The sequence below is a fragment of the Centropristis striata genome, chromosome 7, assembly GCF_030273125.1.
Source record: "Centropristis striata isolate RG_2023a ecotype Rhode Island chromosome 7, C.striata_1.0, whole genome shotgun sequence".
In the NCBI taxonomy this organism is placed as follows: Eukaryota; Metazoa; Chordata; class Actinopteri; order Perciformes; family Serranidae; genus Centropristis; species Centropristis striata.
The window spans coordinates 14,049,321-14,062,947 of record NC_081523.1 but is presented as its reverse complement, the minus strand read 5'-3'; the positions used below and the strand labels follow the sequence as shown (position 1 = coordinate 14,062,947).

General features: G+C 41.0%; 1 protein-coding gene across 1 annotated transcript in view; it reads left to right on the top strand.

The window, feature by feature from the left end:
• The window catches only part of kiaa0825 (KIAA0825 ortholog), a 120,987-nt gene that overhangs the window by 26,447 nt on the left and 80,913 nt on the right, over positions 1-13,627 (top strand). The window contains exons 10-14 of the mRNA XM_059336916.1: positions 6,936-7,213; positions 8,241-8,391; positions 10,543-10,733; positions 12,488-12,694; positions 13,227-13,337. Of these exons, the coding sequence (XP_059192899.1) occupies positions 6,936-7,213; positions 8,241-8,391; positions 10,543-10,733; positions 12,488-12,694; positions 13,227-13,337 (938 nt within the window). The remainder of the gene's footprint in view (positions 1-6,935; positions 7,214-8,240; positions 8,392-10,542; positions 10,734-12,487; positions 12,695-13,226; positions 13,338-13,627) is intronic.

The window sequence follows — 13,627 nt, the reverse complement described above, 5'->3', positions numbered from 1 at the left end:
AAGTAAGTGAAGTGAATCCTTGGTAAATGTACTCCAACTTTGTTGATAAGAAGGAAATAAGACAGACAAGGAGCAATACAGGAGTTAAATAATAGACATGTGGTCAAGATCCGCTCTGTCTGTCTGAGGGCTTCATAGTGAATAGCATGCAAACTGGATGGTCTTGCAAATTCCACAGAAAAACAAAAGCAAAGGAAGAAAAAACACATCTGACCTCTCCTTAAAGTTTTCCTGTCGCGGTAAAATCTGTAATCCTAATGTAAACTAAGTGGTAGACTTGACAGTGTTGGAATGTGCCGTTACTTCTGGATTGACAGGCAGGTTTCGAGTAGCCTACACTGACCTAAAATAAAAATACAGATTTTTAAATCGAACTCTTAAATATAATATACCTGTAATATCTATAGTAAAAATGTTATTCCACTGGATGCGTAACAGCTGCAGATCCGTCGTCGGAGCCGTTAGGCACTCATTATTATCAATGTGTGAGATTCCACTCCAGATCCGCTGCATAGTGAGTCCGACGTCGCATGGCCATCTGACAAGCCGGTGTTGTGCCGTATTAAGCACCCCTGCCGTGAAAAGCACCCCCTCGTCGCGCATGTGGAGAGGACGCTATAAACTACTACCAAACGGACATATATTACCCACAGATCTCTTATTCACGAGTAAATGTCAAAAAGGACTAAATGCTCATGTTTAATTTAGTACAAATGACAACGTACACACAATGACAAAAATTATATTCTCATTCCATGTCACGTTCTGTTTAGCGTCCAGTTTTGTGTTAATGATTCATGTTTAAATGCGCTCATGGATTCCACAATAGTCATACTTTCCCACAATCACAGTCACAGATAACAAAAATCGGGTAAATGCTTATTGATGTCATTAATTAATAGCCTGCTTACTGTGTTGTCTTCCATAATATTTGTAATATAATATAAACTCCTAAGTATGTGTTTGTGTGAGTGTATATATATATACATATATATACACTCACACAAACACAAACACTTGGTCTACTTATCATTGAATATAAACTCCTAAGTAAACTCCCCGCAACGAGGGGGTGCTTTTCACGGCAGGGGTGCTTAATACGGCACAACACCGGCCGACCTCGTTAGCGCTCGTTAAGACCGAGCCGCTGGATTTGTCTCAAGTTATTAATGAGATGTTGATTCTCTTCCGGTTATATCACTTGATTACGCGTGAATTCGCGAGATCTCGGGTGTGTGTTGACCTTGACGGACTGCGGAGATACGCAGTCGTTGCGGACAGACCCGTTTCGGAGATGTAATGCAGGTAATATTCTACTACAGAGTTTTTTTTGTCAAAAGAAAGACACATGTCTTGTTAGAAATAGTCTCCAAGCTTGTTAACCTACAACAAAATCAGTTAACAAGGTTCAAAAGTCCAACAGTCAACACTTTTTTGGATCACAGAGGGGATTTTTTTGCTATCAGGAGAGCATTAGCTTGTCTTTTTTTTTATTTCTCCCTTCCTTAATTGAGGTAATATTTTAATGGAGTCAAATCCAATTGCTGGTAAACTAGAACTTCAAACTTTATCAATTTGTGTTCATGTATACATTAATAATCTGATTTGGACCAGTAATTACAGTGAAGTGTTACTTGACTTAATCTAGACTTTTTAAATTGGTTAATTACAGGACTAATCCTTTCATATTGTTTTCTTCGTGGTATGGAGTGGAGATTACTTAATTAAGACGCTTCCTCCACATTATTTTATAGCATTAAACTTCTTGCCTCAAACTCTATATTTCCCTTATGTTGTTATCGCTGAATTACCTTGTGGCTTTCTGCAATTATTGAAATAAAATTGTGCTTGAAGCGGTTCTTTTCATAGTGCCCACAGATAGCAGAGAATGCCCAGAGATGCTTTACTAAAGAAAGAATCACAACTCTGTACATGGCCACTAGCACAGCTGGAAGCGCTGAAGTCTGAAGCCTGGAGAGCATTTGTAAATGATGAAACATCAAAGTCACAGTGAAGTGTCTTACTAGAGCTCTGAGATAATCTTTGGAATGCTTCATCAGATGTGTGTCACTTCTGTGTCGTAAGATATGTGTTTGAGAGGACTGAAGTTTTTACATTACTTGCAACTAGAACTGTGATTTTCCATGGGTCTTAAAGGAGAACCAAAATTAAGAATTACAATATGTTGTTTCCATGAGATAGGAAAGTTCATTCATTGTTTGTGAATACTAGTGCAGTGCCTGTAGGAAGTATGTATTCATACATTACATGCCACACTACAACGTCTGCAACTCCATAAAACACGTCCTATGTAAATAATGATATTTTGAAAAATTAATTCAAAAATCTTAAAAATCGATGATGCACACATTCGTATGTGTCAGCAAGATATGCCCTAGACACACATACACACACACATACACACATACACAGGCGCTTCTTGCTTTATAGATAGATGACTAAATCACTCTCAGATTCTCAAGCCTGGAGCTGCTTCATAGAGATTGAATGGGAGGCTGATTTTCTGAACCCACAGATTGTTTTTCTTTCTTTTTGTATAAGTTTCCTAATATTTTTGGACCCTCTTAGACCATAGGAATATTGCTTTCATATAATTTTGTTTTGATTAATTATTTCATATTTGTGCCACAGTCATGTTTACAATTTTAATCAAAATGTTTTATTTCTGAATGTGCAAAAATGCATGCTTGTTAACAACGAAAAGTCCAGTAAAGTTCCATATAAGATTTCAAGGAAATAGCATAACCAAGCTAAAATTTAAATTCTTTATATTACATCAATTTTGAAAATTCCCCATTAGTTTGTCCCTAATGTGTTATTCTCCTGCTTACAATTCATATATTCATATATATATATATATATATATATTCATATATATATATATATATATGTAACTTCTATCAATTTGCTCTATTACATACACATGCACTGGAAGACACACATGCACACAGTTGTGCAGTGTGTACAATTAACCTTGGTATAAGACCCCAACTTGTCAATCCTCGCCCTGTGCATGAGCGTGTTTTGCTGCACACACTGGTGTCCCTGTCCTCTTCATCCTCCTTTATTACTACCTGGCTGAACAATACAGCTCTACGCACATCACCCAGACCCAGGGAGATTAATGGTTTTTGTAGTCCCAGCGGAAAGCACCCTCTATAATAGAGAGCCCAAATGATTTGGGCCTGACACAGTTGACACCCTGGATCAGAAAGGGCCTTGGAAAGAGTCATCAGTATTACTTCAGGGGAGGACTCTAAGGACAAAAGAGAGAACCAAGAAGCAGTATGGGTGATATTATGAGGGCTAGATAGTGTGTAGAGGAAGGTGTTGAATAGGGGAAAGTATAGGGTACACAGATGATAGAGGGATGTTTCACAAAGGCAAAGAAGCTAGGGTAGAGAGCAGGATAAAGACAGGATAGTTTGAGAGAAGAGATGAGAAGAGAGGGCCTGGGAAATGGCAAAGGGAGGTGAAGTAGACACCAGAGATTGACTTTTCTCAGGAGCAAGACCAGTGTCTGATGTGAGACCAGGCTTAGTGTCTAACTCTACAAAGGTTCTCCAGTGTTGCAGGAAGGACTGCCATAAACTCACTTCCATTTAAAATGACACTGGGCTGTTTTTTTAAAAAAAACCCTATTTTACTATTGCTGAATAACTTTTCTTCCTGAAACTCCCTGAAACTTTCTCCAACTCACTTTTCCTCCGCCTTCCTCTACTGCTACCCACTACTCTCCTCCACAGTGCACACTGTACAGACTCTTATCATTACTGCCTCACCTCTCTTCTCTCCTCCTCCTCCTCCTCCTCCCCCTCTCCTCTAGCCCTTTTACACTGACAGTATTTGTGGCTCTCATTGCTAACGAGTGTCAGAATTTGTCTGTGCTCAGGACCTGTACAACGTATTTATGTGTAGGTCAACGCTTCAAAGATGAGAGCCTTTCAGCCCAAAGGTTATACATGCATGCATTTGCATTCAATAACACCGAGCCAGACAGACATCCAAGACGAGACTGTTAGATATTATATATATATTTTTACCCCCCTTGTCCTTTTTTTGACACATGCCCTAGTGTTTGAGCAGAGAGCAAATTACTATACAAGACATAAGCATGAAATATGGCCGGTTCAAAGGCATTATGATGGATCAATATTTCACACATTTATATTCATATGTTCATACCTCAATCCCGCTTCTTTTTTTTTTTTTCATGTGAACCCACTTCACTGTCTGTATTACCATACATATGCAGGCTGCAATGATACTGTTCATCCATCAGAGTATTTTAGATCGTGTACTTTTTTTATTGGCAGTCAGTTTCGTGTTGAATGCCAAATACACTCTGTTCAACAGCTGTAACCTGCCCTCTTGTCAGAACCTGGGATTGAACTTTTCCTTGTTTGGGTGGGCCCTACTAACGCTACATCTCTATTATAGCAACATAAGAGCCTTTTCTGTATTCAGACTTCACTGAAGCCCTCACCTGCATTTTCAGTTCACCACTTGTCTATCTACTCCAAATTCTGCGCACACAAACAGGCCTCCCTAGCACTTAAAAACTTTATACAATCTCTTTCACCTTGCTGCAATGGTCCTGGTGGGATTCTGGGCTTTGATCTTAGATAGTTAAGGTTTCAGTCTGACTTCAGTGTGGATGCATGTGTGTGGTTGTTTTTGTGTGAGAGTGCATGCGAGGATGACTGTCTGCTGGGTGCGTGTGTGTTTGTGTTCGTGCCAATACTGTATGTGTATGAGATGCTTCTCTAGAGCCTTTCCATCACCCTAATGCTGAGTGTTGTCTGCCTCTGCCTGCTTTCTCTCTCTCAAAGCTAAGCTCCTAATGACTACATACAGTCAGATATTGACTTAATTGTCCAAACGGCCATTGTTTCCACACCTTTTAACCCCCGGAAGCTTTTAAGGAGAAAATTGTGTAAAGAGATTGTGAAATTGTCAATTATGTACACACACTGGAGCCCCGATTTGACAGAATGTCGAACTTCCCAGTCAGATCCTATGGTAAGTCAAGTAATAGAGTGCGTGACTCTAGAAGCAAGTAACACATGTTGTGATTGATTGATAGGTTAAACTGGCAAAGAGTTTTCTGAGTTATGGTGATTTCTTTTTTCCCTCAGTGTGACCTGGTTTGGTAGCTCCAGGGAATATGGAAAATATGCTTTGTTTTAAGGCTTTTTAAGAATCAGCCTGACTCATAACTCACATGTATAGGTGTATAAATTTGGATGTGAACTCACACACATATGTGACTCCTTGGCACTTGCCCGATCATCTTTCACTGTTCTCAATGTGATGTCAATAGGAAGCACATGAGGGTGTATAGGCAGTGGTGTCAAGTTGTGCTCATGTGCATCTTGTTCTTTTCAGTAATGCAAGGTACAATACATGGTGCTTTCTCAAAAATACATATGAAACTAGAAGGTTAGGAAAGGCCAGATCTCCACCGAGGCCAAGATCAGAAAATGTTCTTTGGACTTCAGTGTGTTCATGAGCTTTAACTTGTAATGACAAAACAACAATGCTTATACATCTATAACCAAGCTCCTATGACATTTCATTGGACATGTCTTTGATAGATCAGTGTGTAACACATTGAAAGCTATTTTCAGCATTTGCATGCCAAATGAATAAGATCAGGTGACCCATTAAATATGATTGGGAATTTATTTAAAATTCAATGCAAATGCTAATGACGCAACTGTTATTGGAAGTTGAAATTAATTTGTGTGTCCGCCCCCCTGATTTGAATCCACTCCAAAATGTATGTGTTCTTCCTTGGCCCATGCTATGCCCTTCCACCAAATTTTCTGAATATCAGCCCACTAGTTTTCCATAACTCTGCTGACTGACACACAGACAGACAAACACACAGGCAAACCCGACTGAAAACATAATGTATCCTTGCCAGAAGTAACTGTTACACCACACTGTATGCAAGGTATCCTAAACCATACCCGAATCAGCTGTTTGGCTTTTGTTGCTAATTGGAGAAGCCGTCCCCAATTAACTGTTCTTAAGTCTGAAATGTGTCTGGGAAGATAGCCTATGTCAGGAATACACATGCACACGCACGCACACACAAGAAGATTGAAATATGCTGATGACACAATGCTATCATTATATTAATCAAAATCATTGAAGATTTAAAAATTAATACAAGCAAAATCCCAGGCTGCTTATCTGTGTCTGAGCAAGCATACGCACACTCCACTATTTTAAAGCACCTTGATCAGACAGTCTCCCAGCCCCTGGGGAGGCAAAATAGTAGGCAGCCCTGTCCCTATAGGCCTCTCTCCAGGACAAATGTGGATAAATGAGATAAGTCTTGCTTGTTGCTCTTGCAGTTTATAGAATAAGCTGTAGGTCTTTTACATTGCTGAAGCAGCTCTCTTTCCCTTCCTCTCTCTCACTCTCACCTCTGCCTGACCTTTTCTTTTTCTTTCCCTTAGCACATCTGACTCCCCACTCTTTCCAGTGTACAGTACTGTAGAATTTCTGTTTGAATGTAGTTAACATGATGCATGCTGTTATAAAATTAGACAAGTGCTGATGTACTCTCAGAAGTGAAGGTTTTATTTGACCTGATACCAATTATGCATGTTCAGCAGCAAAGTTTATGTGGAGGGCATGTCTTGAGACATCTGTATTCTACATTCGCACTGATGTTTGCTTTTCAGCTGTAATGGCTTGCACAATGTTGGAGAAAAATGCATGTGTAATACCCAGCTCAGTCTGGAATCCTTGTCATTCTGATGACTCCTCGCAAATGTTCCATTATTTATATCTAATGAGGTCGCTTTCTGATGTTTTTTTCTGTTTTTCCTCTTACTGACAGATTTTCCCTCTGTTATTGAGATCATCTTGTCTTGTCTTTGCCTTCTCTCTCCCCTCAGTTCTGTGGAGCAATCATGACTGAGCTGGATGCCTTACTACCCTTGGCAGCCGCCTGCAGGGACAGCTCTCTCCTGGAGGTGCGATCGAGCTTTGTGGAAGCGTGTAGCAGGGCAGTGTTTGCCATGCTTGGCCGTTTGCAGGAGAGGGCCCTGGAGGTACCATCCTCTTCACCCCTGAGGAACCTACCTGCTCTGCTGGCCACTTGCATTTATGTGCATCAACGACTCGAGCACTACCACGCCAGGCTAAAAGATTCAAATACTTCTGCAGTTAAAGTGTAAGAATGAGAGGGTGTGTGCATGTTTGTGCGCATTGTAAATCCATCCATCCATCCATCCATCCATCCATCCACTCCAGCTTCCATCAGATGAAAGACAGAAATTCTTTTTAGTTATTGATTGATTCTTTTGAACTGAATGATAAACTTGAAAAGCACTTTGGGAGTCCCTAGCTTTTACTCTACAGTTATAGCTAGTCAAACAACAACACTATAACTGAGCCATGGGGAACACATATGTCTGTGTGAACTGAATTGTTAACAAACATATGTACCACAGTTTATCATCTGTACCCCTGTATCATCAATATACAAGGTAGCTGGTATATCTTGTTATTATTAGTTTTTAAGCAAAAGAAAAAGACTGCATCAAACAGATTCCATCTTCAAATGTGCGAGCCTTTTAATACAGACAGAACACAGAAGAAACATTTTAAAAGATTTTTCAAAATGTTACAGAAATCACATGTTTTAGAAGGAGGGGACGAGAGAGTTTAAAAAAAAAAGTCAAAATGATTGACAGGAGGTAATGACACCCATATTGTGTCTACATCTGGTGAGTTTTTATGCCCTGTAATACCCTCTTAACCTCTGCTCTCCACACATCCCCCTCGAAAGGCATCTCTGGTGCCCTCAGTGCTCCTGTTGTCCCACCTCTGGCCCTGTGCACCCCTCCACCTGCACTTGCACCATGCCCCCTCCGGTCATAAAGCCCTTTCCTCTCTCTACATCAGCCAGTCCCCCTGGTTTTAAGCCTCTTGCACCCCTGTTAAACTCTTGCCTCTCTCTGGAAAGTATCAAGGCAGGCAGATTTAAAGGATATAAAATGTCACACTGAACTTTTCGAATAAATCATCAGTTCTTTCATGTAATCATCTCACCTCATGTTTGTTTGATAGCTCCCTGAGTCAATTATGCATCTAGATTCAGATTGGATTATTGACCCCAGCTCCCTCTTACCATGGTAGTATAGATTATGTATTTTCCATCATACCTTTAAAGGTTTGTTTCTTTTCTCCATGCCTAGACCCCTGACCCTGCTGCCTATCCAGGAGTACCAAGATACAGTGGAGGCCCTGAAAGACCAGCTGACTAGCTACTGTATCCAGGTTTGTGCCACCTGCATTCTTCAAGACGCAGAGAGTCATCACTGGGCTGACCCCAAACCCTTCTACGAGGTACAGTGTTCTCACATTTCACCCAAATCTATCAAGTTGAATTTTCTTTTTCCACCAAGACACCTTGAAAAAACCTTGCCAAACTCTTACTGTATATGATAAATATGATAAACTACATTAAACTGTCGTTATTAACTTCTCTGAGTTCCAAGTTTCTGGCATTTTAGATACATAAGTGGAGTCTATTTGAGCATTACTTATTTACCCCCAAATCAAAAAGACAGGAACACATAAAACATCTTCAGTATTATCTGGTGTTGATTTCATTCCTTTCACTGTAAAAAGTGGAAATTGTAATGCCACGTGTCTTAGTAGGCTTTTTCTGTAGATTTTGAGGAACTCCAGGAATTATACTCTGGAGCTTTCTCGCTTCTTCTTTTCATTCCCACAATAAACCTTTACCTCCCACTCTCCCTCTTCTAACCAAGCCTTCTACTCTGAGCTCCCTGAGAACATCTGTGGCTTCCATGCTGCCCCGGGGGCTCCAGGGATTCAGCTGTCTGAAGTCTGCAGTCTACACTGGGACTGTCTGGAAACAGCATAGGGCCTCTGAAACTCCCCTACCTTTATGCCCTTAAACCAATCTAAACCTCCTCTCTCTTTCATACTTTACCCTGCTTTTGCCTTTTTTCCCCCCCTTTGTTCCTCCCTCCCTCTCTGGGTCACTGGTGTCAGACAGACCTGCTGTGCGCAGGTGTGTGCTTTTGTTCAAGCATGCCTGTATGCATCTGTACAGATGAATGCATGTGTGAGTGTGCAGCAGCATCCCAGGATGTGCGTTTCATTTGGTGTGTATCTGTGTATCTATGTTTTCATATCTGTTGTATATGTGTAGTTGTATGCATGAGGTTTCCATCTGCTGGATCCCTGGCCCTGTGTCTTGGCTGTTTCATAGCTCAGTACAACTCCAGAGAGACCCGTCTTTTCTTTTTGTTATTTTTCATTGATATTGACACATGCATAGTTGTTGGCTGAGAAATATGCAATATGCTATAATAACAGCACATGAGGTCAGTTAAGACGATCAAAGGAAGTTTAGAGCATGACCTTGGCTACCTTCCTTATCAGGATTTTGCCTTCAGAGCCTCCAGAGCCAAATGCTAAATTTCATTTGAGGAAAAAAAAAAATCCGTTATGAGTTTCCAATTTTATTCCATCCTCAGTTCCTCATCCCAGACACAGTCCTCACAGCTGCCAGGCTGTCATCTCAAATAGGAATTTGTTCATAGTTGACCTGGCTGGTTAAATAAAGTTTGACCTGAGTGAGCGGATTAAACCGTCCAACCAAACATGTAGTTGTGGCTGCTCCTGGTCCGGATCCAACGTCTGTGTCTGCGTTTGCTCTGCTGAGTCCACAGGCGGAGGATGGCGGCCTAATCCCGGACATTGAGCTCGGTCACGCTCCCCATCAACCACCGATCCCTAAATGACTGGCTCCAGGGAGGAAAGGAAGGAGAGAAGTAAAAAATGAGATAGATGAGGTGAAGTGGGAAGAAAATGAGAAGGGACTGTGGGGCGTGATGAGTTTGAAGACGGGAGGAAGTTTTGGATGTGCCTGTATCTCCACCACACACGCAGCAGCCGGTGGAGCAGTTTATTGTTGGAGGTTAAACATGAGGTGGAAAGGGAAGGTTTAATGAACTCTTCCATATCTTTCCCACAAAACTGCAGGATGCCAGGATAATAATCTCTTTTCCTCCATCTGTCTTCCCCCTTTCTGTCTTTTTTCTTCTCTCTTGCTCACTTTATTCAGAGAGTTCTCAAGTTCTCCCCTTCACTCTTCCTCTCTCTGTACGTGTGAGCGTGCATGTGCGTGCAAGTGTGTGCCTGTTGTGATGTGTTCTCCAGTTCAGGACTTTAAAGTAGTCTAAAATCCCAGTGGGGGAAGAAACCCAGGTGCAGAGTGCAGGTGGCGTGACCACTGAGACATCCTGGTGTTGACAGACCTGCCTCTGTCTCTGTCTCTCTCTTTCTTCTCCTTCATGTTTTCTCTCTCACTCCCTCTTTCTCTCCTTCTATTTTTATCTCCTTTCACCTCTTGGTTTTCTCTGTTTTTGCTTCACTGTCAATATCCATATCACTATATGTCTTCATCATCTGCAACCCCCCACACTTCCCGCCCTCACTGCCATCCACCACTTTCCTCCACAGGGCGAGCGCTGTTCCTTCTCAGTGCAGATGTGGTTCTACTTCCTGTGTGGGCTCCGTAGCGACCTGTGGGCGGTCCTTCCGGCAGAGATGGCCAAGGATGTGCTTGGCCAGGTGCTGTCAGAGACTTTACAGCTGCTGGTGCAAAGATATGCCAGTGCTCGTCCTTCGTACAAGAGACACCTGCAAATAAGGTAATCCATCATGTTCCATACTGGCCTCAGTTATATTTACTTGAGAAATCATTGTTCTATAAATAAGGCTACTGAAATAAAAACATGCCAAATGTAGTCCTATACTTCAGTTTGTGTTCATAGCCATTATTTAGAACACAAGTATTGCCATGATATTTACCAAAACATGATTCTTCTGTACAATATCTACTGAGGGAATCTCTTTTATATCTCTGGTTGTATTTGATTGATGTGGACAGTGTTGCAGAACAATGAGAAAAACTATTTAATGATAACAATTGAATTTACAGCATTTCAGCATTAATGTATTGTAGTCCCTTCCATTCTAGTTAACTGACCTGCCAGCCAAAACAGGAATTCCTGTTTGGTTATATCCTCCATAAACAGTTTTTTAATTGACTTTCTGGGAAATGCATGTACAGTACATTTCAATTTCACAAAATAAAATGACATATACTGTCATAGAAGATCTGTCCACGCTGCAGAGAACACATATAATGGGATGATAATTGAGAAAACAGTCTCACCACAAGGTCCATTAGCTTTGGCTTTAAGGACTTCTTGTTCATGTCAAGTTAAAAGATGAGGCTCCAAGTTTATTCTTGACCTTAGAAACAGTAGTTGTGAAAGTAATCTCAGCCTCAGCTTTTAGGCCAACCTTGACAAGAGGTGCTTAGGAGGGAAAAAAAAGGAAATCGTAAAAACTTTAATTCCATGACAATTTAACAGTATTTTCTGCTTTTCTTAAAAATGGCAACTTATGTGTGTATCTCAGTTTTTATGTTTAAATCACAACTCACACATGTTACACATGCATTTGTATAGCCTACACAAACATAGATGTGTATGTGGTGTATACTGTATAGTATATACAGACTTTGCTATACATAATAGTATCCTGAATTACATCAAAACTCCTAGACAAAGCCCCAATAGTTCTCCCACTGTTGGCCCAGTTTCCCTCAGCTCCTGTGGGTTTAATGGTGGAGGTGGTCTGACGTAGTTTTAGCACTTTACTGGCACACTCTCTGTACAGGCTCAAGGGTCATCTTCTTCATCCTCTTTCTCCTACTAATAGCTGAACGATGACAATGAACAGGCTAAACTGTGACACACTGCAAGAGCATGAAGGAGTGACAGAGACAAAGTGCATTATACATGTGCAGCACCGCAGGATGTCAACACAATGCCTGGTTTATGTTGCTTGAAGATGCATGTGTTTCTGGAAGGACTGTTGTAAAGTGTAAGGATACCCTAAACAGATGGCTTTTCAAAGCTTCTCAGATTTTCCTATGTGTATAGCACTCACATGGGTACTCTTATGCTACCTCACCTCTCCTGTATCAGTCCATCTCTGCATGTGTCGAATAATATTTTAGGCCATGGGAAGAGCAAGCACGAGGAGATGAGAGATGATCAGCAGCTCTCCCCAACCAATTGAGGAAACAGATTTAGGGGCTGTAAATGTAAAAACAAAGACTTTTATTGTGAAATCCAAAGCCCTTAGTACGCTTAACTTTCTAACAGTAAAATCACCAGGAGGTTCTGATATCTGACTGAATGTACAATGAGGCTGTTATGTCATGATGTAATGGTGGATGTCAGCCTTTGAAGATAGGGATGTTTGCTTTCAGTGCCTTTCTCTTTCTTTCACTTTATGTGCTCTCACTTTACACTTTGTGTATTCTCTCACATCTCATCCTTTCTGTTTTCATCTATACATTCACTATTTCTGTTTCTTTACACTGTCTTAGATGTGACATTACAGCAGTGCTGCTGTACGTTGAGCAGCTTATGTGGAGTGTGTGTGAAAGTCCCGAGGCCTTGGTGCACCCCAGTCCTTCTTCAGCAATTGCCATAATAGCGGGCAGATCAGACTGGCTGTACCTAATCCACGGTCTGTGTGATCAACTCCTGACAGTCCTCGTCATTGGCACAGCACCCCTGTCTTTGCTGTATAGGTTAGTGTACATATAGTGCACAGTATGTTTTTTTTGTGATCCAACCGTAAAGGAATACTCACCCTGTATTAACCTAAATTTGTGAAGAAAACTTTTTCTCCTATGCCTTTGTGGTGAGTAAACAAAAACTGAGAAATTTCTTGAACTAAATGGGTTTGGCATTAAATCATTTAAAAGATAAAAAAACAATGAAACCTTTTGTAGAAAAAAATAATTTTGATCAATATGTAACCTTAAACCACATACTCCACTTTGAAAATGACCCAGGCACATCTTCTTCTTTTCATATGAAACAAGTCAATAAAGGTAGTTACTTGGCTATAACCACTGGAATCTTGTGTCCTTAATGACCAAGGATTTAGCCACACACTTGACTTGACATGCACGGCCTGCCAACTCTGAAACATAAAGTAAAATAAAAGTTCAATATGCACACAGGAGGGTGTTTGGTTTGATCATTTCTCTACCTGTAGTATACCCATGAAGCATTACATTTTTTGTAAATTGCCATGTGTGATCTCCATTCCTCCAGGATGTTTATGCATAAGCCTGCAAAAGAGTCTACACCACCTCAGCCTGACAGCCCTGTTGTCCAATGGCTAAATGCCATCAACCCTGACCTCTTCACAGAACAGGCCGTACGGTATGTAGAATCCACCCATCATAACATCCGTCAGCCATCATACAGTAGATACACATTAGCATGTTCACACACAAACTGTAACACACACACACACACACACTCTGGTATGCTAGCCATCACACACACCTCCACCCACTGTATAGAGAACCATATGTATGAGTGAGAGTTCCAGCCACATACAGTATGTGCGTATGTATAACCAGACTTACCCATTGCTCAGGGCTTCAAGCTGGAGTTGCTGTGGTAATATAACACAGATGCAAGCTGAGGAGGAAAAAAATATAAATAAA